The 27,169-nt window shown below is 48.3% G+C and overlaps 1 protein-coding gene across 1 annotated transcript; it reads right to left on the reverse strand.

Annotated features, from left to right (window-relative positions):
* Positions 1-11,022: 11,022 nt before the first annotated feature.
* LOC123168509 (ATP-dependent zinc metalloprotease FTSH 1, chloroplastic) lies at positions 11,023-15,602 on the reverse strand. Its single transcript, XM_044586392.1, has 5 exons — positions 14,308-15,602; positions 12,507-12,753; positions 12,240-12,423; positions 11,958-12,132; positions 11,023-11,419 (listed from the first exon to the last, which is right to left on the reverse strand). Exons 1-5 carry the CDS (start codon positions 15,541-15,543, stop codon positions 11,198-11,200), a joined length of 2,064 nt encoding a protein of 687 aa, XP_044442327.1. The 5' UTR covers positions 15,544-15,602; the 3' UTR covers positions 11,023-11,197.
* Positions 15,603-27,169: the final 11,567 nt, after the last annotated feature.

Here is a 27,169-nt window from a genome sequence, read left to right on the forward strand (position 1 = left end):
GGGAGGAGATCTACATATCCGTATTGCCAAGCTTGCCTTCCACGCCAAGGAGAGTCCCATCCGGATACGGGACGAAGCCTTCAATCTTGTATCTTCATAGTCCAACAGTCCGGCCAAAGGATATAGTCCGGTTGTCCGAGGACCCCCTAATCAAGGACTCCCTCACCCCCCCCCCCCCCCCCCCGCGCCGTCCTCCCCAGGGCGGCGCCGCCCCCTGCCCCGTCAACCCTCCCTCCACTCTACACACCTCCCCACCGCCGCCAATAGCCCCCGCCGAGCAAAGCCCACGCGGTCTGGCGGCGGCGGGCAGTCGTTCCCCGTGCAGCGCGCTGACGGGCTGGGGAAGATCCATGTGGCGGTTGCCGGCGCGCGTCGGTTCAGCCGGTGGAGGCTGGGGACGGTGGTGAGGAGGCGCTCGCTGCTCCCTCCTGGCGGCCTGCTTCGCAGCGGAGGTGTTCTCTGTGAGGCGCGTGTGGTGGTGCTCGCCCTCCCCCTCTGCGTGTTCAGCTGGTGTGATGCCTGCTGGTGCGCGCAGGCGCTTGGCGTGCTTACCGGCGACGGCTTGGCGCGATTCTGGTGGGGGCGGCGTAGGCAGGTTGGATCCGGCTGGATCTGGCCTGTGGTGGCTTGGATTTGGTCATGTGCGGCGGTGGGCTGCAGTGGACCTTACTCTGCGGTGGTGCATGAAGCAGCATCTCGCGGTCTACCTGTGCTGCTCGAAGGTGCTCTGCTCACTTGGACGAAAGCCTCTGCTCTGACCGGAGCCGGCGATGGAGACGCCCGCGGGTGTCGCTTACCTCCTTGGAGGCGTCGCTGTCATGGTGACTTTCCCTTCGATGCTCCAGGGGAAACCCGTGTTCCTGGTCCTCCCGGAACGGTCGATGGCGGCACATTTTTGTGTCGCAATCCTTCTTGAAGGCATCGGTTTGGTGGATTCGTGTGGTCGCTGCTCTCTGCGGGTCAGATGGTGGTGGCGGTGCGACTGGCTGGGGGTCGACGGTGGTGTGGTCGGTGAGGGAGTCCTGGATTAGGGGGTCCTCGGACAGCCGGACTATGTCCTTTGGCCGGACTGTTGGACTATGAAGAGACAAGATTGAAGACTTCGACCCGTGTCCGGATGGGACTCTCCTTGGCGTGGAGGGCAAGCTTGGCAATACGGATATGTAGATCTCCTCCCTTGTAACCGACTTTGTGTAACCCTAGCCCCCTCTGGTGTCTATATAAACCGGAGGGTTTAGTCCGTAGGACAAGAACAATCATACCATAGGCTAGCTTCTAGGGTTTAGCCTCTACGATCTCGTGGTAGATCAACTCTTGTAATACTCATATCATCAAGATCAATCAAGCAGGAAGTAGGGTATTACCTCCATCGAGAGGGCCCGAACCTGGGTAAACATCGTGTCCCCCGCCTCATGTTACCATCCGCCTTAGACACACAGTTCGGGACCCCCTACCCGAGATCCGCCGGTTTTGACACCGACATTGGTGCTTTCATTGAGAGTTCCACTGTGCCATCACCGTAAGGCTAGATGGCTCCTTCGATCATCGGCAACGATGCGATCCAGGGTGAGGTTTTCCTCCCCGAACAGATTTTCGTATTCGGCGGCTTCGTACTGCGGGCCAACTCGCTTGACCATCTGGAGCAGATCGAGAGCTACACCCCTGGCCATCAGGTCAGATTTGGAAACTTGAACTATACTGCCGACATCCGCGGAGACTTGATCTTCGACGGATTCGAGCCCATGTGAGGTGCGCCGCACAATCACGACGAGCATGACTTAGCTCTGCCGTCGAACAGTGTTCGGGAGATCACACTTGCAACTACTCCGGCCCTCAATCCGGAACAAATTGCGCCATCTGAGGACGGGTGGATGGACCCCGCCACGGAGGCCGCACACTCAGCGGCGATAGAGCCGAATACTGACTTCACCTCTGATGAGACCCGTGTTGCCGGACATTTGGATTCGTCCCCGGCCACGGGCTCCGAACCGCCTACGTCTGTGCCTATCGAATCCGATTGGGCACCGATCATGGAGTTTACCTTCGCGGATATCTTTCAGCACTCGCCCTTTGGCGACGTGCTAAACTCGTTGAAGTCTCTCTCCCTGTCAGGATACCCTTGGCCGAACTATGTCCAGCTAGAATGGGATGCGGACGACGAAGAAATTCGCTCCCCACCCACCACCCACTTAGTAGCCACTGTCGACGATTTAACCGACATGCTCGACTTCGGCTCCGAAGACATCGCCGGTATGGACGACGATGCAGGAGACGAACAAGAACCACCGCCCACAGGGCGCTGGACTGCCACCTCATCGTATGACATATACATGGTGGACACCCCCAAAGAAGGGGATGGCGATAAGACAGCGGAGGATAATCCCTCCAAGAAGCAATCCAAGCACCGACGTCAGCGGCGCCGCTCTAAGTCCCGCCATAGCAAAAGCAGCGATACCGGCACAAGAGATAATAACGCTCCGGATAGTGCCGAAGACGACGATAATCCCCTCCAGCCAGACCTCGAGCGGGAGGATGAACAAGCTAGCCCTCCGGAACAGGTAGTAGACGGAGAATCAGAGGATGACAATTACATGCCTCTCTCCGAAAACGAGGTGAGCCTCGGCGATGAAGAATTTATCGTGCCTGAAGATCCCGTCGAGCAGGAGCGCTTCAAGCGCCGGCTTATAGCCACAGGAAACAGCCTAAAGAAAAAGCAACAACAGCTTCGAGCTGATCAAGATCTGCTAGCGGATAGATGGACTGAAGTCCTGGCGGCCGAGAATACGAACTCGAGCGCCCAACCAAAGTTACCCAGAGCGCAGGTTGCTACCCCAACTCGAGGAGGAAGCATTGAAACCTACATCACCAGCGTATGATGCGGCTGATCAGACACCTCGTGGCCAAGACAGAGAGGCATATCAACCCAAAGTCCAGCCCGCACCCCGCCGCCGTTCAAACAAAAATACCAAGGCCCGGGGCAACACGCGGGACCTGCGAGACGTATTGGAAAACAAAGCAAAACATGCAAGATCGATCTACGGAAACCGGGGGCGCGCCCCAACGCGGGACGATGACCGTCACGCCGGATATACTAAAAGCAAATCCGGCCGGGCCGAATACAGCAGACAAGACTCGTATGAACTGTGTCGTGATATAGCCCGGCACAGAGGCGCCGCACACCCCCTATGCTTCACTGATGAAGTAATGGATCACGAATTCCCAGAGGGTTTTAAACCCGTAAACATTGAATCATACGATGGCACTACAGACCCCGCGGTATGGATAGAAGACTTCTTCCTCCACATTCACATGACCCGCGGGGATGATCTACATGCCATCAAGTATCTCCCGCTAAAACTCAAAGGGCCAGCTCGGCATTGGCTCAATAGCTTGCTGGCAAACTCCATCGGAAGCTGGGAGATCCTGGCAGATGCATTCCTGGAAAATTTCCAGGGCACTTATGTGCGACCGCCGGATGCTGACGATTTAAGTCATATAACTCAGCAGCCAGGGGAATCGGCGAGGAAATTCTGAACCCGGTTCCTAACTAAGAAGAACCGAATTGTCGACTGTCCGGATGCAGAGGCCTTAGCGGCATTTAAGCATAACATCCGTGACGAGTGGCTCGCCCGGCACCTCGGCCAAGAGAATCCAAAATCCATGGCAGCCCTCACGACACTTATGACCCGCTTTTGCGCGGGCGAAGATAGCTGGTTGGCTCGTAGTAACAATACAGCAAGCAAACCTGGCACACCAGAGGTCAGGGATAGCAACGGCAAACCACGACGCAACAAACACAAGCGCCGCAAATATGGTGAAAACGCCAAAAATACAGCAGTTAATGCCGGGTTTAGGGGCTCAAAGTCCGGTCAGCGGAAAGGGCCACCCAAAAATAACAACTCGGGTCCATCCAGTCTGGACTGCATACTCGATCGCCAATGCCAAATTTATGGCACCCCAGGAACGCCAGGCACCCATACCAACAGAGAATGCTGGGTCTTCAAACAAGCCGGCAGGGCAGGCGCCAAAAACGGAGAAGGGGGGGTCTCAAAGCGATGACGGCGATGAAGAGCACAGATCACCGAACACAGGAGGGCAAAAGAAATTTCCCCTGCATATTCAATCGGTGAATGTGGTAAATACCACCCAAATTCCCAATTCGGACCAGATATGCACCCTTAGGGATGCCGACTTAACGAAACTAGTCGTCCCACAATATAAACTAAGGTCGGTCACCTTCAACCGCATGGATCGTCCGGTTAACGCCAATCAGGGCAATCCAGCCGCACTAGTCCTCGACCCAATAATTGACGGGTTCCACCTCACTCGAGTCCTTATGGACGGAGGCAGCAGTCTAAATCTGCTTTACCAGGACACCGTGCGCAAGATGGGCATCGATCATTCGGTGATCAAACCCACTAAAGCCACTTTCAGAGGCATTATACCAGGTGTGGAAGCCAACTGTACAGGCTCCATTGCCCTTGAGGTAGTCTTCGGATCATCAGAAAATTACCATACCGAAGAGTTAATCTTCAAAATCGTCCCTTTCCGCAGTGATTATCAGGCACTGCTCGGACGAACCGCGTTCGCTCGATTCAACGCGGTGCCACATTATGCCGACCGTAAGCTCAAAATGCCCGGTCCACGCGGCGTCATCACGGTTAATGGCAAGGCCGAACCTTCCCTCGGCACCAACAAGTACACCACCGCCCTAACAGTAGAAGCAACGAGCAACACCTTGCAGCCGAACCTCGAGTTGATGTCCAGGCTCCCGGACACCGTCAAGGGACTCCGAACTACTTCGCGAAAGGGTAGCCCGACTCGTCTAGAGCTCGATTAAACGCTCTGGCGAAGGCCAGTACAGGCCGCACTCGGCGGCTCAACCGCTCTCCGGCACGCAAACGTTTTTTACATTTCCTTCGCAGGTTCACCTTTGCGCCGACCAGGACGGGCGATACGGAGGCAGCTTGAACACGCAAGGGAATCCTTAGGCATTCCCCGCAAGGACCATCCGGCTATACTCCGGATCCGCACTCAGCTTCTTCCCCCCGGTCTCAGCAGGTTCCGCAGTCATATTCCTTTTTTTATCACATTACCTGTACTCATACGCATAGACGTACTATTCAAATACAACATGTGGATTTATATGACGCTTACCTGCTGTTATTTCTTATTGAAATTCTTTTGTCAAGTGGCATCCCTACACAGCGATATGCCTTAAGATATGCCAGGGGCTTCGTTTTACCCATAACACGGCAATAAAGTCCGAACACCTTCATGGAAGTTCGGCACCCCGAACTTATAGCACTATATGCATCAGCTCCGAATCATGTCATGGGTCAATAGTTGGGTTTGCCCGGCTCCCATGTTTTGGTACCTTACGTTCCGCTATATCGGCTAAGGTAGCACTGGGAGAACTACTGCGATTGTGTCCCGGTTCTTCCGAACGAGCACCTCAGTAGAGAAAGCCGAAAACTGACTGTCATGATACGGCGAGAGTTGGTCAGCTGTTCGAGAGGTCGTAAAATCTTTAAGGATTTCTCCCGCATAATGCCATAACCAATGCAGCGTGCGATGGATCGGTTTTTCCTCCGATCAGGTGCTTATAGAGCCCCTAGTACGGTCTTCCGAACACCAGGGGCTGCGCCTACCTTACTAAAGCTCCTATGGCTAAGTGAGAGTGATAAAGCCCTATAGTCCGATTGCCTGGTTCGTTGTGCTGAGCACCTCCTTCGAAGGACCCAAAACTGGGATAAAGAGTGCTCAGGTTTATCCCGAACACCCCCGTACTTCTTACGTGGGGGCAGAAGCCGACGACTGGCCAACTCTCAGGTTTAACATATAAAACGGCCGCACAGGAGGGTAAACTTTTATATAACAGGCAATAAATAAATGACTTTGCTCAAACATTACAAAGGACAAGCATTCATGGAAATATAATGTCCTTGGTGCATAGCTCCGCTGCAAGGTAGGATCCTTTTAGGACACTTTCATAATATAATTCGGGCTTGCGGTGCTCCTTCCCCTCTGGCGGCCCTTCGGTCATCAGCTTCTCAGCATCCATCTTCCCCCAGTGCACCTTTGCGCGGGCGAAGGCCATTCGCGCACCTTCTATGCAGACCGACCGCTTGATGACGTCAAGTCGAGGGCAAGCGCTCACAAGCCGCTTCACGAGCCCGAAGTAGCTGCTTGGAATCGGCTCGGCAGGCCATAGCCGGATAACCAAATCTTTCATGGCTAGTTCCGCCGCCTTATGCAGTTCGATCAGCTGTTTCAGTTGATCGGCAAAAGGCACCGGATAATTCGGTGCCAAATACTGCGACCAGAAGAGCTTATCCGCAGTGTTCCTTTCTTCGGCTCGGTAGAATTGGGCGGCACCTGATATGCTGCGGGGCAGCTGGGCAAATACCCCCTGAGAAATCCTAATTCAAAATTAGAAACATAATTTTCCCTTCAAATATTTGCTTTACGTGGGAAAAGCCTTACAGGACGCGATCTTTCTCGCCTCTTGGATCCCCTGCAGGGCGCTTTGGGTTTCCCCTCGGGCATCATTCGTGGCATGATGCGCCTTGGTGAGTTCGGATTCTTTCTCCGTTAAACTCTGTTCCAAGGTCTCGCATTTCCTCACGGCCTCTTGCAGCTCCTGCTCAGCTTTAATAACCCTGGCCCCGTGCTTCTCACGAAGAGCCTGCTCTGTGGCTGCCTTTTTCTCGGCCTCGGCCACAACCTTCTTAAGAGCCTCGACTTCGGTCACCATCCCTAGCGCAAATCATGAAGCTTATTTCATCATACTGAAAATTCATTTGCAATAAAAACGAACAAGACTTGTGCATACCTTGTTTATCCCCCAACTGCATTTTCAACTGGCCAAGTTCTTCTTTTGCCCGCTCCAAACTTTGATTCAGTCCGGAGATCTCCGCAGTATGAGAGGCAGCAGTCGCTACAGACGCCTGCTTATACAGAAGAGAAATAGATGTCATTCAATGAGTCTTCCTGCGAACATAAATTTGATCCTCTGTCCGGTTCTTTCTTTCACCGAACAGTGTATCAGGGGCTACTATCCATACCATGACACTCTTCGAAACCTCATAAAACATACCTCAAAACCTTTTATAAGGCTGATACAGGCTCCATTCAGTCCACCCTCAGCAGACTGAATCTTCTCAATCACCGCACCCATAAGGGCACGCTGTTCATTGACGATGGAGGCGCTCTTCAGCGCGACCAACAAAGCATCCGACACCTCCGGTTGGACAGAGGTTGCCGGTGTAACAGGCATGTCCCCTCCAGCTGAGAGAGGCTGCCTGCCTGATTCTGGAGCCGTATTGGTCTCCGGAATTGTATCCGGCTGGGAGCCGAATTCCAGATGGCACCCGCCGTCAGCTCCCATGGGAATTTTCTCCCCCACATGTCCGGCCCCTGAAGTTCGACCTCCAGGCACCGCCTTCACGGTCTTTTCCTCTCCTCCTTGGCCGGGGTCCTTCTGGGATGAAGCCTAGGTGTTATGCACCTGTTTGGAGGGAGGGGCCTTTGGGGGCGTCCCCCTCTCCATAGCATCTGAGCTCAGCGAATCCTCTGATGAGGATTGTTTGGTACGGGACCTCGCCGGACTACAAAAAATATGGCCTAGGTTAAAATACTATGCCATGATGAGTCTGGACGCATAAACGTACTCGGATTTTATAACCTCACGAGTTCACCAGGGGCTGGGCCCTGGGATCCCACGCCGGGCCGCTGTCGGCGGCGGCAGTGGACTCCTCCGGAAGAGGAGCCTTTCCCCTTTTGGGCGGCTCGGCCTCCAAGTGTATGGAGGCCGTCCTCTTCTTTCTTCCCCCGCAGGGGATTCATCTTCCTCCTCCTCGTCCTCTTCGGAGGCGGAACGGGCATCAGACCCTTCGGATATTGTGTCCGAAGTGCCGCGGCGACGAAGGCCGCCCCGGGTCTTTTTGGCCTCCTTCTCGGCTGTCTTCTTCGGCACCTTGTAAGGCGTCGGGACCAGCATCTTCGTCAGAAGTGGGACGGCCGGTTCTTCGGGCAGCGGGGCCGGACAATGGATCCTCTCCGCCTTCTTCGTCCAGCCCTGGGAGAGTTGTATAAAACACGTTAAGCGCTTCCTTTGGGTTATGCGGATAAAAAGTATGATGACTTACCAAACTTGCAGGGCGGGATAGTCGGTACCCGCGGTCCTCGGCGGAGTCCGGCCATGATTTGCTGGACTTGAAAAGCACCTTCCAGATGTCCTTGTGCGAAGAGCCGAAAAGCTTAAGGTTTGGTGCTTGGCCGGATCGAATTCCCATAGATTGCAAGTCCGGTGTTGACAAGGCAGGATCCGGCGAACTAGCATCACCTGGACCACATTGACAAGTTCAATGTTCTTGTCTCCCATATTAACGCGCGTCTGGAGCACCGACAGTTCGTCGGACGAGGACCAATTCAGGCCCTTCTTGACCCAGGATGTAAGCCGCAAGGGGGCACCGGGTCGAAATTCGAGAGTAGCGGCCCATTCCGTGCCGCGCGGCTCAGTGATATAAAACCACTGCTGTTGCCACTCCTTGACAGAATCGTAAAAGGTGCCTGTTGGCCATATGACACTGGGCATCTTGCTCACCATAGCGCCCTCACACTCGGCGTGCTCGCCGCCCACTACCTTGGACTTCACACTAAAAATCTTCAGCCATAGGCCGAAGTGTGGTGAGATGCGGAGAAAAGCCTCGCACACGACAATGAATGTCGAGATGTTGAGGAAGGAATTAGGGGACAGATCGTGAAGATCGATCCCATAGTAATACATGATGCCGCGAACGAGCGGGTGGAGGGGAAACCCTAGCCCGCGGACAAAGTGAGGGAGGAATACAACCCTTTCGTGAGGTTCCGGAGTAGGGACGATCTGTCCCGCCGTCGGGAGACGGTGGCTGATTTTCTGGGCCAGATACCCGGCCTCCCGAAGCTTTTTGATATCCTTCTCCCGGACGGTAGAGGCCATCCATTTGCCTCCTGCTCCGGATCCGGACATTTTCGAAAGGCCTTTGTGGGCAGAAAAGATGAACGCTTGGGCGCTGGAGCTCGGGCAGAGGGGAATGGATCGGGAAGAAGAAAGGCGTGGGTGCAAATGGGCGTTCTTATCCCCTTATAAAGGCAGCAGGTATTCCGCACCTCCCCACTTGCCTGGTAAAACCGCTTATTCCCCAAGCGCCGTAATTGATGGCGCGGTTGGGTTACCCACACCCGTATTGATGAGAATCCCGTGATAAGGGGACACGATCTCTGCTTCGACAAGACGTGCCAAGAAAACCGCCTCGCGATATGTGCAGTAGCTGGTTGAGAAAAACGGTTCGAATAATGACCGGGCCGTAGCGTGATGTCATGCTATAGAATGTGTCAGCAGATTAGATTTGTGGAAATATTATTCTCTCTACGGTGGTATGTGGAATTTGTTTTGCGGAGCCGGACACTATCCTTGTGTTCAAATCTTCTATGGAGTATTCGGAGGAGGAACCCGCCTTGCAATGCCGAAAACAATCTGCGTGCCGGACTCATCATCATTGAAGCCTGGTTCAGGGGCTACTGAGGGAGTCCTGGATTAGGGGGTCCTTAGACAGCCGGACTATGTCCTTTGGCCGGACTGTTGGACTATGAAGATACAAGATTGAAGACTTTGACCCGTGTCCGGATGGGACTCTCCTTGGCGTGGAGGGCAAGCTTGGCAATACGGATATGTAGATCTCCTCCCTTGTAACCGACTCTGTGTAACCCTAGCCCCCTCCGGTGTCTATATAAACCGGAGGGTTTAGTCCGTAGGACAACAACAATCATACCATAGGCTAGCTTCTAGGGTTTAGCCTCTACGATCTCGTGGTAGGTCAACTCTTGTAATACTCATATCATCAAGATCAATCAAGCAGGAAGTAGGGTATTACCTCCATCGAGAGGGCCCGAACCTGGGTAAACATCGTGTCCCCCGCCTCCTGTTACCATCCGCCTTAGATGCACAGTTCGGGACCCCCTACCCGAGATCCGCCGGTTTTGACACCGATAGTCGGTGCTGGTGAGGAGGTGCTGCTCTGCCAGCGTCATCTTGGCTCGACCATTCGATGGAGTGGTTCGATTCTTCCATCAGAAGCCGGGTTAGCGGGGTGTGATCCTCTCTGGACCACGTCGTTCCTGTATGACACCTCTCCCTTCTTCGGGGTGTTGTTGGGTGGCGACCAGACGGCCAACGTTCAAGGCTCGCCTTGCTTGGTCAGATGAAGATGGAAGTTGAGACCCTAGGGGAAACCCCCCAGGTCCTCCTGGTGCGGATGATGGCAGCGCAATCGACGTCGCGATCCTTCTTGAAGGCATCATCTTGGGGTCTGCTTGGTTGACGTGTGGGTGTTGCTGCAGGGATGGTGGTGCGGCCGGATGGGTCAACGGTGGTATGTGTTCGTCTGTGGTGGTGTTCGTCGGTGCTGCCCGTGTTGCTGTTCATGCTCAAGACCTCCATGGCTGCCGTTGTGGTGCGGCGAGTTTCGTACTCTTGGCGTTGTCTCGGTTCATCTTTGCCCAATGATGCCGCAAGTTTCCTCCCCAACTTGCTAATTGTTTCCGGTTTCTCCATGGCGGAGTTCCTTGTCAAGGTTCGTGCTAGTCACTCGTTGATGTGGATGCTCCTCTGTTGCGCCGTGGTGCCCGGTACGCACACCTGTGTGATGCGTTAGGCTACTTGTCAAGTCTGGATATTGTGACCCCTCGACGACTCCCCTCATCTACTTGTGCCTTTTGTGGTGATGTCCTTCGGTTTGCTAGCTAGGCGTGCCTTATCTTGGGCGTCTTTTGTTTGGTTTCTCTTCTTTTAACCTCTCCTGTACGGTTTTCGGCCCGGTTTCCCTCATAAACAGGGTTTAATTGTCCTGGTTTTCCTTATAAGCTGGATCAATCTCATGGCATTAAGGCCACTTTGAGTAATATATTCAGGTGGAGGGACTCCTCCCCCGGTGATTCTCAAAAAGAAAATGTTCTTAATTTAATCTGAACATGCAGACAGGCAAAAACTAGCAACGATCTGTATTAATCGGCGCGCTCAGTGTCAGTACAGGCATTTTTACAAGGAACTATACAAACATGTTTGCGGAAAGAACATTTTTACTAGATCAATGTGGTTCCTACAACTTGGACCCTCGTATAATCACGGAAAACATACAAGGCACGACAAGTCGACTTATGCGACGAACAGCTCTGCCTGCCCGTCGATGAAGAGGCTCATGAACTCCTCCCCGTCCACGGTCTCCTTCTCGATCAGGAGGTTGGCGAGCCTGTGGAGGATATCGATGTGGGTGTTGATGATCTGCGTCGCCCGCGAGTAGGCCGTCTCCACGAGTTCCCTGACCTCGGCATCTACGATGTCCGCCGTGGCCATCGAGTAGTCCTTCTGGCTCGACATCTGCAGCCAAAACACAATGCGGAAATGTCAGGTTAGTATCCAGAACAGTTGCTTTGTTGTTAGTGGCAGATATTTCTGAGATGTAACGCTAATCAGACATTCAGAGTTCTACTCACAGCTACACAAAATGGGATACTAGCGTAATTGGACATGGTAGTGTTTGTTTTGTCACTACTTTCAAGTTTGAATAGAAATTCGATTAACCCAAACATGGATGATGACTAGATTGGCAGCATATATAGGAGTGACGTGTTGCAGGAATGCAGTAAGCTGGAAGCAAGAGCGTAGTGTGGTAGTCATCTGAGGTAAACTGACACTTAGATAATGACCGCCAATTGATAAGGACCTTCGATAGAGGCTGCTAGAGACTTCATCAATCAGGATACTAAGCCAAAAAGGACAAGAAATGCTGGGAAGATCCAATTTGTAGTTGAAGTTTGCACGTCTAGTTCCTTGGTTAATTTTGACAAATTATGCTTCTAGAATAACTTTTTTTTTGTTTCTCTTGCAACGATCTACTCCTGTCGTACTGGCATACCTGCTGGCCCAAGAAAGGGTTTCCACCACCAGATGACCCGATTGCGACTTGCCCAATCTTCTTGCTGAACCCAAATCTTTCAACCATTTGTCTGGCGACACGTGAGACCTGCATGAAGTCGCTGGATGCCCCAGTTGTCACATTGTCTTGGCCAAAGATAACCTCCTCGGCAACCCTGCCAAAGTGGTTATACGTGTTAGCACACAAGACATCACTGTGAAAAATTGCAGTAACTAGCGGATGCATAAATAAATAAATACAATTTCCACAAAAAGAACGCACCTGCCACCAAGTGCCACAGCCATTTGGTTCTCTAGGTAGCTCCTGCTGTATAGTCCAGACTCGAGTCTCTCTTCGCTTGGAGCAAAGAACGTGAGCCCACCAGCCTGACCTCGAGGAATGATGGAAATCTTGGCAACAGGGTCATATTCAGGCATCAGGGCACCGACGAGGGCATGTCCAGCCTCTGCAAATCCAAAATTTTACATACAAATATTAGGAATCTGTGCATTCCAGGATCGTTTCAACAACTGATGGTGACAAAATTACCATGGTAAGCCACAAGCTTCCTCTTCTGTTCTGAAACAACTGCATTCTTCTTCTCAGGCCCAGCAATGATCCTCTCCAGAGCATCAGAGATCTCGTCCTTGCTTATCTCCTTCAGATCACGACGAGCGGCAAGGATGGCAGCCTCATTCATCAAGTTCTGAAGATCAGCACCGGTGAAACCAGGTGTCCTTCTGGCAACCTTATCAAAGTCTACATCCTTCGCCAATGCTTTTCCTCTGGAGTGAACCTATTAGATGAAAAAAAATGATATGTAAGCTGCAGCATAGAACTAATATGATCAAGAAAACTCATCAAGCAGGGGAAGCCAAAGAAAATTCAGCACAGCTTGTACCTAGAAGGTTAGCAGAACTTAATACATTAAAATTCCTACTGTTATGAACCAGCCAGGGTTGATAAACGATTAAATATGAAGTCATAGACCCAGACACCAAGTAGAAAGGTGAAATGTGTTACAGAAGTAATGTATTTAAAAGTGTGACAGATACAAACAATTTAAAGGAGGCTTAGGTGGTCTTGACCAGATATGAAATAAGTGAAAGTTTTCTCCACCTTGATGTTATTATACTGTACAACAATACATGACATCTTGAAATGTATATTTTACATGCTCTTAAACTTCCAAAGTTATACACGTTGTGTTGTTAGCTTGCTACCTATCATACCCATTCCGAACTGGATTGTTGGCAATTGATTTTGGCAGATAATACTGCAGATTTTTTTGCCATTAGTTACCAAAATAATAACTTTGATGGAAATGATAAATACACAACCGAAAGCACAGATAAATTACTAGCGACAATTTTGTGATTTACAGAACTATTAGGAAACAACTTGAAAAAAAAAATCTTATAGAATATTAGTTAGCTAGGAAGATCAAGTTAGGTTGCAGTCATATTCCGCTTGGAACAGATTATGAAGAAATTTTGGATATCAATTCATAGTTTTAGATGATGACCCACTGAGTTCATATTCGGACCATACTCAGTGAAATTTCTGATACCAAAACTTGTTTAGCTCAAGTTAAACTAAGAAAGTAAGAAACAAGTGCATAACTAAAGCCTAGAAATGCTGACCAAATTAGTTATATAAAGATTTATAGTTTTGGACAAAGTATGTAAGTAGCAAGAAATTGAAAATGATCTCTAGGGAAGTGATGAGCAACTGCAAATCGAAAAAGGATAAAAACTAATAATATTAGTTGTCTAAGCAAAATAATCAGTAGTCATTAGGGATGTAAGGTCAAAGAGATTGAGTTGTTTTTGCAACAATGCAATAAAGTATTTTATCAAGAGGACAGGTTTGCACTCAGTGTGGTTGTATCACCTTGATTCGACGATTGAATTAATTTCTGTATATAATTTTTTTCTTCGAAAAAGAGCTGATAGACTAGTAAACTACCAAGCTCCAACTCTACTAAGGACATAGTGGCAAACAATATGGCAAGCTACCCTTCGGTTGGCTTTATCAAAGCAAGTTGAACTGTAGTTGTGATTATCTGCACCAGTTCACCATACAGATTGAGTTATACCCAAACATTCTGAAAATTTTACCATTTGGCATGATCAGGTAAATTGTTCAAGGTTTAGACTTGAAACTAAGTTTATCATGCAAGAATGTAAGTATCCCTTCCACATTCATGGGCAGCAATTATGTCTTCAGAGAATAGCAGCAATGGCAGCAATTAAGTTTGTTGGTTAGGTTTTCAAAATTCAGAACAATATCAACTAAGCAAAGCAACCATAATTCTTCACAAGTATGATAAGCACCAGGGATTGCTCACCTCAAGGATCCTGACACGGCCGGCGACATCCGGACGGTCGACGGTGACCTGCCGATCGAACCGCCCTGGCCGCAGAAGCGCCGAGTCGAGCACATCCGGCCTGTTGGTCGCGGCGAGCACGATGACACCGCTGTTTCCGGAGAAGCCGTCCATCTCCGTGAGCAGCTGGTTAATGGTCTGCTCCCTCTCGTCGTTCCCCCCACCCATTCCGGCACCACGCTGCCTCCCGACGGCGTCAATCTCATCGATGAAGACGATGCAGGGCGCCTTGGCCTTGGCCTTCTCGAAGAGGTCCCTCACCCTGGACGCGCCCACACCGACGAAGAGCTCGACGAACTCAGACGCGGCGCAGGAGAAGAAGGGCACCCCGGCCTCCCCGGCGACGGCCCGGGCGAGCAGCGTCTTCCCGGTCCCGGGCGGGCCGACGAGCAGGCAGCCCTTGGGGATCTTGGCCCCGAGCGCGGTGTACTTGTCGGGGTTCTTGAGGAAGTCGACGACCTCCTGCAGCTCGAGCTTGGCCTGGTCGGCGCCGGCGACGTCCTGGAAGGTGACCCCGGTCTCGGGCACCTCCTGGAACTTGCTCTTGGAGCGGCCGAAGTCCATGGGCCCGCCCATCCCGCCGGGGCCGCCGCCGGGCCCGCCCTGCGCGCGGCGGAAGAGGAAGAAGAGCCCCGCGAAGGCGATGAAGGGGAAGAGCAGGTTGCCGACGAAGGCGAGGAAGCCCCCGGGCCCCGCGGCGTCGCCCTCGGCCACGGAGATGTCGACGCCGTTGGTGGCGAGGATGTCGATGAGGTCGGGGTCGTTGGGCACGACGACGGAGGCGCGGCGGCCGTCGACGGCCGTGAGCTGCAGCATGCCGCCGTCCTTGGAGAAGCGCACGCGCTCCACCTTGCCCTTCTTGACGGCCGCGAGGAACTCGCTGTAGCGCCACTGGCCGCCGTCGGGGATGTCAGCGGCGGCCGACCCAGGCTTGGGCGCGGTGAGCAGGGTGTCGGCGAAGGGGTTGGCCGCGGGCGTCGGCGCCTCGGCCTGCAGCTGCAGCTGCGGGGCCGCCGCATCCAGCGGCGCGGGCGCGTCGACGGCGAGGGCGGGGAAGGCCGGCGAGGCGGCGAGCGCGAGGAGCAGGGCGGGCACGGGCCGGGAGGAGACCGGGAGGCGCGGCGGCCGGATGGAGGAGGGCTTGGGGAGGGACGCGGTGATGAGGAGGTGGGAGGAGGAGAGGGAAGGGGGCGCCATGGCTGCTTGCTTGGTCGCTCGCTCGCTGATGATTCACCGGCGGAGTCTGGGGTGGGGGGCAGGAGATATAAGGGAAAGATTGGTTTTTTGTGGACGTGGAGGCGACGGCGGCCATAGATGGCTTTGGGGTTGTGATATCTCGACCAATTCTCTGAACCTCTTCACTCCACATTGCAAGCAACTCTGACCGACTGACCGACTCACTGAAAATGAGAGGCTGCTGATTTATCATTTTGATTACCATGATTATGAACAAGTTATTATGGGGAACAAAATGATAATTGCTCATGTGTTGTGCAATTAAGCATGACAAGATGAGGTCCATTTTCATTGAAGAAAACCATCACGGTCTAACATGGTCAGTGAAGTGTGTAGGTGCAGGGGACAAGTTGAAGACGTACCGACATCTGCTCACTTGTGAGGGTGAGAATTAAGATGGTCTTTTTTTGTTTGTTTGGACTAGAAAGAAGGAAATTGGGGTTTGGTAGTTTGTGTGAGGTGTGAGGCTTGGGGCCGTGGAAGAAGAACTGAACGAGAGAGTTCCACCGATGGAAGGGAGGACTCACACTCAGTCGCCTGCCCTCCTCCGCAAGATCTTCTTTTTCTTTCTCCCCTCTCTCCATTTGTTTTTCCCTCTTTTCACGTGTAGCATTCTTTTCCTTTTTGTCGTCAATGTTTAGCAAATTTGCTATTCTTTACATCATATTGACCAAGCTTGAGCAATGGTTTGTTTATTTAGCTATGTACACCATGATCGAAAGTTTTTCTCACAAAAAAATGGCATGGTCGTGACTAAGAACATTCAGAGTTTCACGCGATTATAAAAACGTGGCCTTGAATCTCATGCAACGATTATCTTCGAAATACAAGGTCATGTTTTTGTGCCGAGAGATCATCCGGCTTGGAATATGGTGCCGAGACCCCTTGCTCCGTCGAAAATGAACATTACCACTAAAAAGGTCCTTTCGGGATCCCTGGCAACAAACCAGGGCAAATGGAAGCATCCTCGGGATGTGCCAGGAACTGGTGACTTTTGTGGTATAGGAGTCGAAATCATTTTTCACACCTTGGTATCCTTACCGTATGCCACAATGATATTTGTTGAAACATATTGTCCGCCTCTCTCCGTCAATTTAGACTTTTGGATGAGTTTACTGGAGCATGAATTCAATATGGCATCAGAGCCAGGATGTCTTTTTTTTTTGCGGACAGAGCCAAGAGGTCTCAAGTTCAAGACCCTGCCAACGCAATATTAAAAAAAGATTTTGCGCCCTACATCGATCCCACGTCTCAGGACTAAAATAACAAAGACGTGAGGGGGAGTGTTGAAATATATAGCCCGCCTCTCTTCATAAGTTCGGACATTTGGATGAGTTGGCTGGAGCATGAATTTAATAATATGGATGGCGATGCGGGAGGTATGGAACTTGCCCCACCGTTCGGAGGTTAGGAACACAAGCATCAAATGGTTTTTTCATTACTCTATAGCAAGAATGATGAGATTAGAGCAATGATTATCATGTCCAGCTGGCAGATTTGGAGCTTGCGTAATGACCGTACACACACAAAGCCGAGTTTGCGTAATGAAATCAATGACTCAGATCTATTATATACTCTTACTTCTCGTGTGAAAAGAGTAGGAAAGAGGGACCATGTTAAAACTGCTCCTTTTCTATAGCTACAGATCATCAAATCTGCAGCTACACTAGGACAATGTTGACTAGTTAGCCCTCTCTGTAGATGGTTCTTTCCTTGGATCAGATGAAAGTGATGGATCATGTTTAGTCCTCCGGCATGGCGAGGGAAGGGCTGTTTTTGCCCTCAAATTGGAGATACATGCATTCATAGAAGGCCTAAGCTCTTGCAATAGGCAAGAAAAAGACATGGCGTAGGGGATCATTCCTTTTTAGTGGGCTGGCGCAGGGGCTCGTTCCTTTTTAGTGGGCAGGCTTGTTATAACATTCTTAGGAATGCTCTAAGGACCGATTTGGACCGGTTATAGATCGGTCTATAGAACCTCCCAGTGTTTTTTTTTGTGTTTATTTTATATAAGGTTTTTCTGGTTGTCTTCTGTTTTTTCTTTCTATTTTTCGTGTCTATTTTGAATGGTTTTTATGTGTCTGTTTTCAATGGTTTTCTTTTGAGTTCTGTTTTCTGTGTACCTTTGTCGATTCTTTTTGATTTATTTTGAAATTTTTATTTTTATTTTGCATTTGTATTATTCTTTAACACATGTTCACTTTTTTATGTGAGAAACTTTCAATCTATTCATTTTCAATCACGGCAGTATAAAGAACACCAGAGGTAATAAAATTATAATCAGGTGCGTGGACCATCCAATGACGACTACAAGCACTGGAGCGAGCCAAAAAGCGCCGCCTTCATCGCCCCTCTGCCGCTTGAGTGTGGTAAACCTTGTAGTAGATAGTCAGGAAGTCATCGTGCTAAGACTCTATCGGACCAACGCACAAACACAACAACTATCACCGATGAAGAAACTATCAAAAGGATCAAACCTATAAACATCCAAACAAATAGTAACAAAGATGAGATCCAAACAGATCCACCGAAGACGAGCACCGACCGAATCCCGCGAATCACTTTTTTACACACATTGTATATTATTTGTATAATTTAGGAACATTATTTATACACGTTTATTTTTTTTCAAATACATCATTAATGTTTTGAAATATATGCTTTGACGTATACTTTTTTCATACACATTGCACATTTTTTTGCATACGCCGGGAACATTTTTTATACATCTCTAATTACATTTTTTTTATACACATATGTTTTCATGTATGATTTTTTCATACATACTGTACTTTTTTCAAATATATTTTACACACATTTTCTTGAATGGTAAGAAACATATTTTTGAATAATGCAATATTTTATTTCATCATATAATTTTTTTCACAAATTGTCATGTATTTTGTGTTTTGAAATGCGGGAACATTTTAAATTTGACCAATTTTTTTTAATATCATCAACATTTCTTAGTACTTGCGCGGCAAAAAAAATTAACATGAGTGTCACATTTCTTTGAACACGGGATGATTCTTGTAAATATAGGTAATACTTTTTCCCACTACAGAAATAGGTGCGCAAGAGGCCGAGGCCGAGGGCTCCTCCAAAGATGGGCCGATCCATTTTAAATATAGGTAGTAGAAGTGATAAAAAGTAAAAAAGAACGTGCGCAAGAGGCCGAGGGCTCCTCCAAAGATGGGCCGATCCATTTAGGGTGGCGCATGAGGCTAGGAATGGCTTCTCCTCGCCGCAGGCGCTATATCTCGCTTCGCTTATAGTGAGAGGTGTCCCCTCGGCAGAAGATTTTTTCAGCGTGCTAGAGTACCAGACCAGGCCATTCTCGTTCGTTCATTGGTTCGCTCGGTCGATGTTCACTTTGCTTTCTTTCTTTCGGCTTTCTCTGTTTCTTCACTAATTTCTTTGGTTGCCTGTTTCTTTGTCTATTGTTTTCTTTGTTTTCCACTGGTTTTCTTTGTTTTTTATCGGTTTTCGCTTGTTTTCCTTTCTTTTCTTTGTTTCTTTTTCGGTTTTCTTTGTATGTTTATTTGTTTTCAACGTTTTCTTGGTTTCTTCTAGGTTGCACTGTTTTTCTTTCTTTTGCATTGCTTAACTTTTTTCATTTTTATTTTTTTATTTTGTTTCCTTTGTTTTTTCTATTTTCATTGATTTTCTTCATTTTTCTTTGTTTCTTTGTTTGGTTTCCATCTTTTTTTCTTTATCTTTTGTTATAGAACAGCTAATGTTTTATACACATTTAAATTTTATTCAAATATAACAAAAAAATTCCAAATACATGATTAATATTTTTTCAAACATATAGTTTTGATGTCAATTTTTTATACACATTATAAATTAATTGTATACATCAGAAACAATTTTGTATACACGTTTAAGATTTTCCAAATAAATGGTTATTTTTTTAAACATACGTTTTTCATGTCTACTTTCTTCCATACACATACTACATTTTTTATACATCAGATTTTTTTTATTTAAATTTTTAACACATTTGACATACATGATTAACATTTTTTGAAAACATAATTTTGTATGACTACTTTTTCCATAAACATTGTACATTGTTTTTTTATAAATAAGGAAAGTTTTATATGTACATGTTTAACATTTTTATTTCATAGATATTTTTTATGTATAAATTTTCCATAAAGATTGTACATTCTTTTTTGTACATCAAGGAAAAAAATTATATACATGTTTAACATTTTCCAAACACATGATTAACATTTTTTAAAATAAAATTGTTTTGTCTAATTTTTCCATAAACATTGTACATTTTTTGTATACATCACGGACAGTTTCTATATATACATTAAACATTTTTATAATATATGATTGACATGTTTTTCATAGATTTGTTTTGATGTCTAATTTTCCCATGATCATTGTACAGTTTTTTGTATACATCAGGAGCATTTTTTATGTATGATTTTATTAAAAAAAAATCAATACATGATTAACATGTTTTGTTGTCTATTTTCTTCATACGCAGTGTACAATTTTTGTATACATTAGAACAAGTTTTTTTACACATTTACTATTTTTCAAATGCATGATAAGATTAGTTAAGTTTTCAATACATGGTGAACATTTGTTAAATATTGTGAAGAATTTTTAAATATATGATGAACATTCCTCTAATACACAATGAATATTTTAAAAAGGAATAAATTTTGAACACATAGTGAACATTCAATTAAACATGCTATGAATGCTTTATTATGCTTAAATAAAACTGGTTACGAAAATTTGAGCAAGAAATATGGAAACAAAGTCACTAACACATCGCTCCGAAATGAGAGCGACACGTGCTCTGGGAAGCCAAGTGAGATGAACTGGGCTAGCAGCGCATGACAGGTATAGTGTTGATCATCATAATATAGGTCTGCTCATCTATACCGCCTTAGAGCATCACTAGCAGATACTGGAAAATCTCGTCCCGGAAAACCAGTTTTGGGTGCCCCAAAAATGATTATGTAGTTCGGAAACACCTCGAACTGAACAGATACACTATATCGGTACTGTCGTCGGTAACCGCGGCAAGCTCATTCCACGTCGTCGTAGGTAGTGGACTCGGTGCAGAAAGAGATCGAGCCATCAAAGTCGGAGTACTCCTAGTCAGAGGCAGAGTCCTCCATTGGGGACAACAACGACCCCGCTGCACCGCCCGTAGGAGGTGCACCATCGAGGCCGGCACCACCCACACAGCCCGGAGGAGGTGCACAACCAAGGCCTGCACCGCCCAGAGGAGGTGCACCGCCGAGGTCGCCAAAACCGCCCTCCATTTTCACTCTAAATGCTTGCCGGAGTGAAAGCACCAAAGCGATGGAGGAGATGAAATGTGGCGGAGGGGATCGGGGGGGGGGGGGGGGGGGGCTAACCCTAAATGCCCCCGGTACCATTGATATAGTGTTGGAGGGGAAGATATCGGGGGGGGGGGGGATATTTCCAGGCCCGCCAGATATGCGAGGCCTGTTCGGGCCACAAAAATGCCCAAACCCGTATTTTGGCCGGAATTTTCGGGAAGCGGGGGCCTTTTAATGCATCTGCTGGAGATGCTCTTCGGTGGGCTTGTCGTCGGGTGGTGCTCTATACCATGGGGATGATGTGCCTCGCCTTCAGCAAGCGCTAGGGGAGCATCGCTCAGAGTGACCCCATACATGGGCCAGGCCCAGCATGTGAGGCAGCAGCACTATGCCAGCCATGTGCGTGCTCACACAAAAATAATTGCAGATGCGCCAAGACGACTCTTGAAGCACTAGCAGTTAGGGAGGCTCTAGCCCTAGTGGGTGATCCATACGACAGGCGGATCCATGAGGTGACTGATTGCAAGGTTGTCGTTGATGATATCAAGCAAGGAAGTGTGACAGTTTGTGGTGCTATTATGTGAGAAATCATTAACCGGTCTAGTTTCTTTACTAGTTGCATCTTTAGTAATGAATTTAGGAGCTCGAATGTCGAGGATCACAATTTAGCGAAGCATGCTTTCTCATTAGGGGCTATCAGCTATGTTTGGTTCGACCAGCCCAGTGATCTTATTCCCCCCTTTAAACACTGTAACAAGTTAGTAAAGAGCATCGCGATATTGTCTAAAAAAAAGTGTGCTCACACAGGTCATGCACGTACGTAGGAGCAAATGCACATGTATAGGAGCCATGTGTATTTTTTTACTTTTGTTTATATTTTGAAATATTCTAAGCACATACATTTCCAAAACTAATTTAGTTAAACTTTAAAAAATGTCCATCACACTTAAAAAATGTTCATGCAGTCTAAAAATATAGTTCGCACAAATTTTTGAAAACTGTCCGTACCATTTATTAAATGTTCACAGGGTCTAAAAATTTGTTCTTGACATTTTATAAAAAAATAGTATAACAGAAAAATGTTTGCATAATCAAAATAAATGTTTGATAACATTCAGAAAAATGTTGAAGTTCAAAATGTGTAACATTCAAAATAAATGTTCAATGTGTATCAAAAAAGGTTACACATGTATATAAAAAATATACAACATGTATTAAAAAAGACAATGCTGATTTGAGAAAAGAAAAAGGGGGAAAATAAAAAAAAAGGAAAAAACAAACCCCCTGAAGAAAACCGATAAAGACACATAGAAACAAAAATAAATCAAAACACCCACATGGAAGGTTCTAAAACCGGTTCGAATCGGTCCATGGAACCTTCCCAAAACTGCTCCAGTGGTTGCAGTGTTGCACGGACCCGTTTAGTGGAGCACTAGAGGCGAGGCCTCAATTTTGTGTGTGTGTGTGTCACGATTCCATGCATGCCATCTTCTTCTTCCTGCCTTTCACCTTTCTACTCCCGCCCCATCGAGCTGCCTCCGATGCCGGGGTAACCTACAGTCCCCACCACATGGAGCAGGAGCTGCTGTAGCATGCATCCACTCCTTGCTCGACTGGCCTCCACCATCGCCCATGGCACCCCTTAACATTAGTAGAAAAAGGGCCATTTGTCTCGGTTCATAAGGTTCATCTGTCCCGGTTGGGGAACCGGGACTAAAGGGTCGTTACTAATGCCTAGGCCTTTAGTCCAGGTTCTTATACTAACCGGGACAGATGGGCCTCCACGTGGCCGGTGCTGCGAGCCCAGGCAGGAGGCCCTTTAGTCCCAGTTGGTGGCACCAATCGGGACCAATAGGCATTCACGCGTCAGCTGTTCAGGGGCTAGGGTTTTTTTCTGAGGGGGGGGGGGGTGGATTTAGGGGTTTTGTATGGTTAATTAAGGTGTTTCATATATTGTGTTAGGTAGCTAATTAATTAATAGAGAGAAGTGTCCTCTCTTATCTCCGTGCTTGGTCGACGCTACGTACTATACATAGAGAGGCCCTCGACACGCTAGCTAATAAGAAAATGAAGGAAACCATTAAGTACAGAAGTTCGTCATGCATACCGAGAGAAGTGATCGACCTCTCCTTCTCCGAGAGATTGGTCGAACAACAAGTTTTCGTATTATCTATCCGACGCTACTGGCTACATACATATACAATATGTAAGATCTCTTACAATCCCCTAGCATTTGAAATCAACTTCCACATGGTATTCTCAGGCTTTATTGATGACGTGGTCAAGAAAGAATCCCGCCAATTCCTCTTGAATTGCTTTCATGCGATCTTGTGGTAGGAGTTCATTCCGCATCTGCCACGTCTAATTTGAAGAAGGGGGTTAATACATATATATATATATATGAATGAAACTCAACAGAAATGATGGTGTAATAAAATGAAATTGTGAATATTATTGCTTACGCACTTCATATTGTCTTTTAGAGTAGCCCCGCTTATTTTTCAAAGTCGCGTTGTAGATGAACTCGCACACGTAGTATCCACAGTAATCATTTCCTTGTTCCTGCCGCAAGCACTTTACGAGAAATAAAGGTCAATCAAACTGATAATGAAGCATTATAAATGGCATTAATGAAAGTAGCTATCGAATCAACGGGAGATGCGCACAACTAGCTAGCTAGTAGTACTTACTTTCGGGTATGTATATCGCAGCTCCTTCGGCAGTCCCGGAGCTTCTGCGGTGAACTGTTTCCAAACCCTGCAAGATAAAGAAAATAATTATTATTACTTGAGATATCAGGAAATGAACAAAAAGTTGCCGATATGGTGCAATAATGATCGATTGAACTTACTTGTTGAGAATTTTAGTCATGTCCGCATAGGTTTCGGGATCTTTTCATCTCGAGTGTAAGACGGTTACTAGTCCCCGCTCAAGCTTAATCTCCAGGAGAATATAGTGGAAGCTGCGCACGCATGCATAACTCATCAATTACATTACTATAACCTCGCTCGAGTAATAAGGGAAACCGAATATGCACACGACAGTAACACTCACTTGAAGTTGTAAGGAAAGAGTATTAAATCTTTGTTTTGATTTATTAACAATGAATTGAGCAAGTTGGCCTCGGCCTCTTCGGCGTTCTTTGTAACCTGAAATTCATCTATGAGATTTGTGTTAATGAACCCAATATCATACATTTCTGCTTTTCTGCACTCGACGATCTTCAATCTGCATAATATAATGAGGATAATTATAAATACATGCAATGAAAAAGCTGAGCTATATATAGAAACATAATGACAGAAGTAGTACTTACAGACAGTAGCAAGTGACCGTTAATTTATCGAGGGCCTTTTGATTGAAGAACTGGAAGAACTCCTCAAATGGAACATGCAACAGATCAGTTCCAACAAGGTCGTGCTCCTCTTTAATTCTCAGATACAAAGTATTCGTCCCCCCAGACTCTCTGCAGGTTTTCATGTACCAATTATGAAATCTTCGCATCATCGTTGTTAGAGATTTTTCATCTTTGACGAGAGGCTTCCCGTACTCGTATTTGTGTTCGTCCACCTCCAAGAAATCATAATGTACATCGTCGGGAAGGTAATCTCCAAGATTGCTATAACCGGGCACCATCCCCGGAGCATTAGCGACGATGTCGCTAGACACATTGAGCGGGGGGCACGATTGGTTCGCTTGTTCGCCGAGCTGGGCAATTTTTTTCCCAGCTGCTCGTCGTTCTTTTATCCTTTGATCATTGACAGTACTTCCCGACCGCTCCGCTTCGAGATATGTCTTTGCAGTAACGCGCTTATAGTTGGTTTTCGGCGGAGACTTTGGTGGTTTCCTCAGGGCATCGATAGTGCGCTTTGCTTTCACCGCATCTACCTTCTCCTTCGGAGGTGGATGTCTCTCTGCTTTCGCCCCTTCAAAGAAGTCCTTCACTTCTTTTTCCACGATCTTCTTGTTTTCTTCCACGGTCCTCTCGTATGGTAACTTCTCTAGAGGCTTGAGAGGTGGACCGTATCTGTATTGCCTCCCGCCTCTGGCTGTACTGCTAGACGCCGGAGCAGACGGAGCGGCTGCGGCTGTCTTCTTTCGTGCTTGCTTACGAGGCGGAGGAGAAGGACTACGACGCGCCGGAGCAGCCGGGGCGGCGGCGGGTCTCTTCCGCCCTTGCTGGCGAGGCGGAGAAGGAGGAGGCTGGTGGCTGCTCGGGCGCGCCGGCGAGAAGGAGGCGGAGTGCCACCACGCGCCGCAGAAGGAGGCTGAGTGCCCTGATCGTCACTCGCCGGAGGAGGAGTCGGTGGAGGAGGCGGAGTGCCCTGACTCGCCGGAGGAGGAGGAGGCGGAGGCATCCAGTTCGGAAGGTTGATGAGCTCCTTCCGCCATAGGCATGAAGTCTTCAGACAAGAACCCAGCCGAGTCTCCCCTTCACCCGTAGGGTGGTCAAGCTGGAGGTCCTCAAATCCTTCTGTGATTTCATCCACCATCACCCTAGCATATCCTTCTAGAATCGGCTGGCAGTGAAAAGTTGCGCCAGGTTCAGGAGGTGCAACAGAGCCAACATCCACCTTTGACTTTCAATTCCATCCACTGCGTCATCAGGTCGCAATGCTGAGACTCCGTGATAGCATCTATGGGGTAGCTAGCAGGAGCCGTGAAGACAGGCTCCTGAAGCAGCTCCGTGGAAGCCACGCTGCTTCTCCGCTGAGATGGCGGGGTAGCTTCGGCAGGTCGCGTGCTGCGAACCGCCTCTCGTTCCTCTAACGCTTGTACCCTTGCGTGCAGCGCCTGTATTTGGGTCAACTCCTTTTTCTTCTTCCTCTCCCGGCGTTTGTAACCGCCTGCGTCGGGAAATCCAGCCTTCCACGAAAGGGAGCCTGGCGTGCCTCGTGTTCGTCCGGGGTGCTCAGGATTCCCGAGGGCCTCTGTGAGCTCGTCGTTCTCTCTGTCTGGAACGAATGTCCCTTGCTGCGCCTTTTCGATATACTCCTGAAGCTCCACGATGGGTGTGTTCAGCTGCTCGTCGGTCCAAACGCACTTTCCTGTTACAGGGTCCAATTTCCCCCCAACCCCGAAGAACCAAGTCCTGCAACGGTCTGGCCAGCGTCGCGTCTCTGGTTCGATCCCTTTATCAATGAGGTCATTCTCAACCTTGTCCCACAACGGCCGGGCTTTCAGGTAGCCACCTGACCCCGTGCGATGGTGATGCTTCTTCTTTGCAGCATTTTTCTTGTTTGTCACTGACATCTTCGCTGCTCTCTCAAATTTCTTTTTGGTGACAAATTCGGGCCACTGATCTTTGATCTTCTCAAATCGGCCGATGAATTCTGGAGTCTTGTCTTGGTCGACAAACGATGATTTCAGCTCATTTTTCCACCTCCTGAATAGCCCAACCATCTTCTTAAGAGCATAAGCCTTGATCATTGGCTTTTTAACTGGATTCTCCGGATCCTCCTCTGGCGGGAAGGTGAAATTTTCCTGCAGCACGGTCCAAAGATCAGCTTTCTGCCTATTGCTGACATAAGACACCTGAGAGTCTTTGTCCTTAGGCTTCAACCATTGCTAGATGCTGATCGGGATCATGTCCCTCACTAGAACCCCGCACTGAGCATTAAATTTTTGCTTGGTCCGGAGGGGTTCAATCGGTTGGCCAGCACGATCAATTTCGATGATCGTGTACCTTTCATCCGCGTGCAACTTTCTCTTCGGGCCTCGTCTCGTTACCGAAGTGTTGCTCGATCCGGAGGGCTAGAAAATAAGAAAAAGAAGAGAGTTAATATGTGTACATACCAAAAACAATTAATACATCAATTAGCTATAGTCAGCACATGCTTAGTTAATTAATATATATACCTGACCGGACTCCGTTCGGTCACCGGAGCCGTCATCACGGTGTCCTTCCCCCTCCGCTCACCAGAGCCGTCATCACGGTGTCCTTCCCCCTCCATTCGGTCACCGGAGCCGTCATCACGGTCTCCTTCCTCCTCCATTGTTTGGTCGTCGTCGTAGCCTGCTTCTTCATCCTGTCTTTCCAGACCATCGGTGCATGTGTGGTTGAGAAACGACAAGACAGCATCACTTCCGTGTGCAATTATCTCCCCCAACACCGCTTCTTTTGCTTCGTCTCGGGGGTGCGGATCCATAGTTTCTGCAAATATTTACAACATGGCAATTATTATTCAAACATGACAGATGGATATATTAGTGGCAAACGTTGAACTAGCTAGCTAAGCACAATAAGGAATCATATTAGTGGCATG

The sequence above is a fragment of the Triticum aestivum genome, chromosome 7D, assembly GCF_018294505.1.
Source record: "Triticum aestivum cultivar Chinese Spring chromosome 7D, IWGSC CS RefSeq v2.1, whole genome shotgun sequence".
Classification (NCBI taxonomy): Eukaryota; Viridiplantae; Streptophyta; class Magnoliopsida; order Poales; family Poaceae; genus Triticum; species Triticum aestivum.

Excerpts from the sequence above, each read along its gene's own strand:
- LOC123168509 (XM_044586392.1), bottom strand. The coding sequence starts at position 15,543 with ATGGCGCCCCCTTCCCTCTCCTCCTCCCACCTCCTCATCACCGCGTCC. Across the intron at positions 12,133-12,239 it reads GCTGTGGCACTTGGTGGCAG|GGTTGCCGAGGAGGTTATCT; the intron begins GTGCGTTCTTTT and ends CCACTTTGGCAG. Across the intron at positions 11,420-11,957 it reads ACCCTTTCTTGGGCCAGCAG|ATGTCGAGCCAGAAGGACTA; the intron begins GTATGCCAGTAC and ends TTTTGGCTGCAG.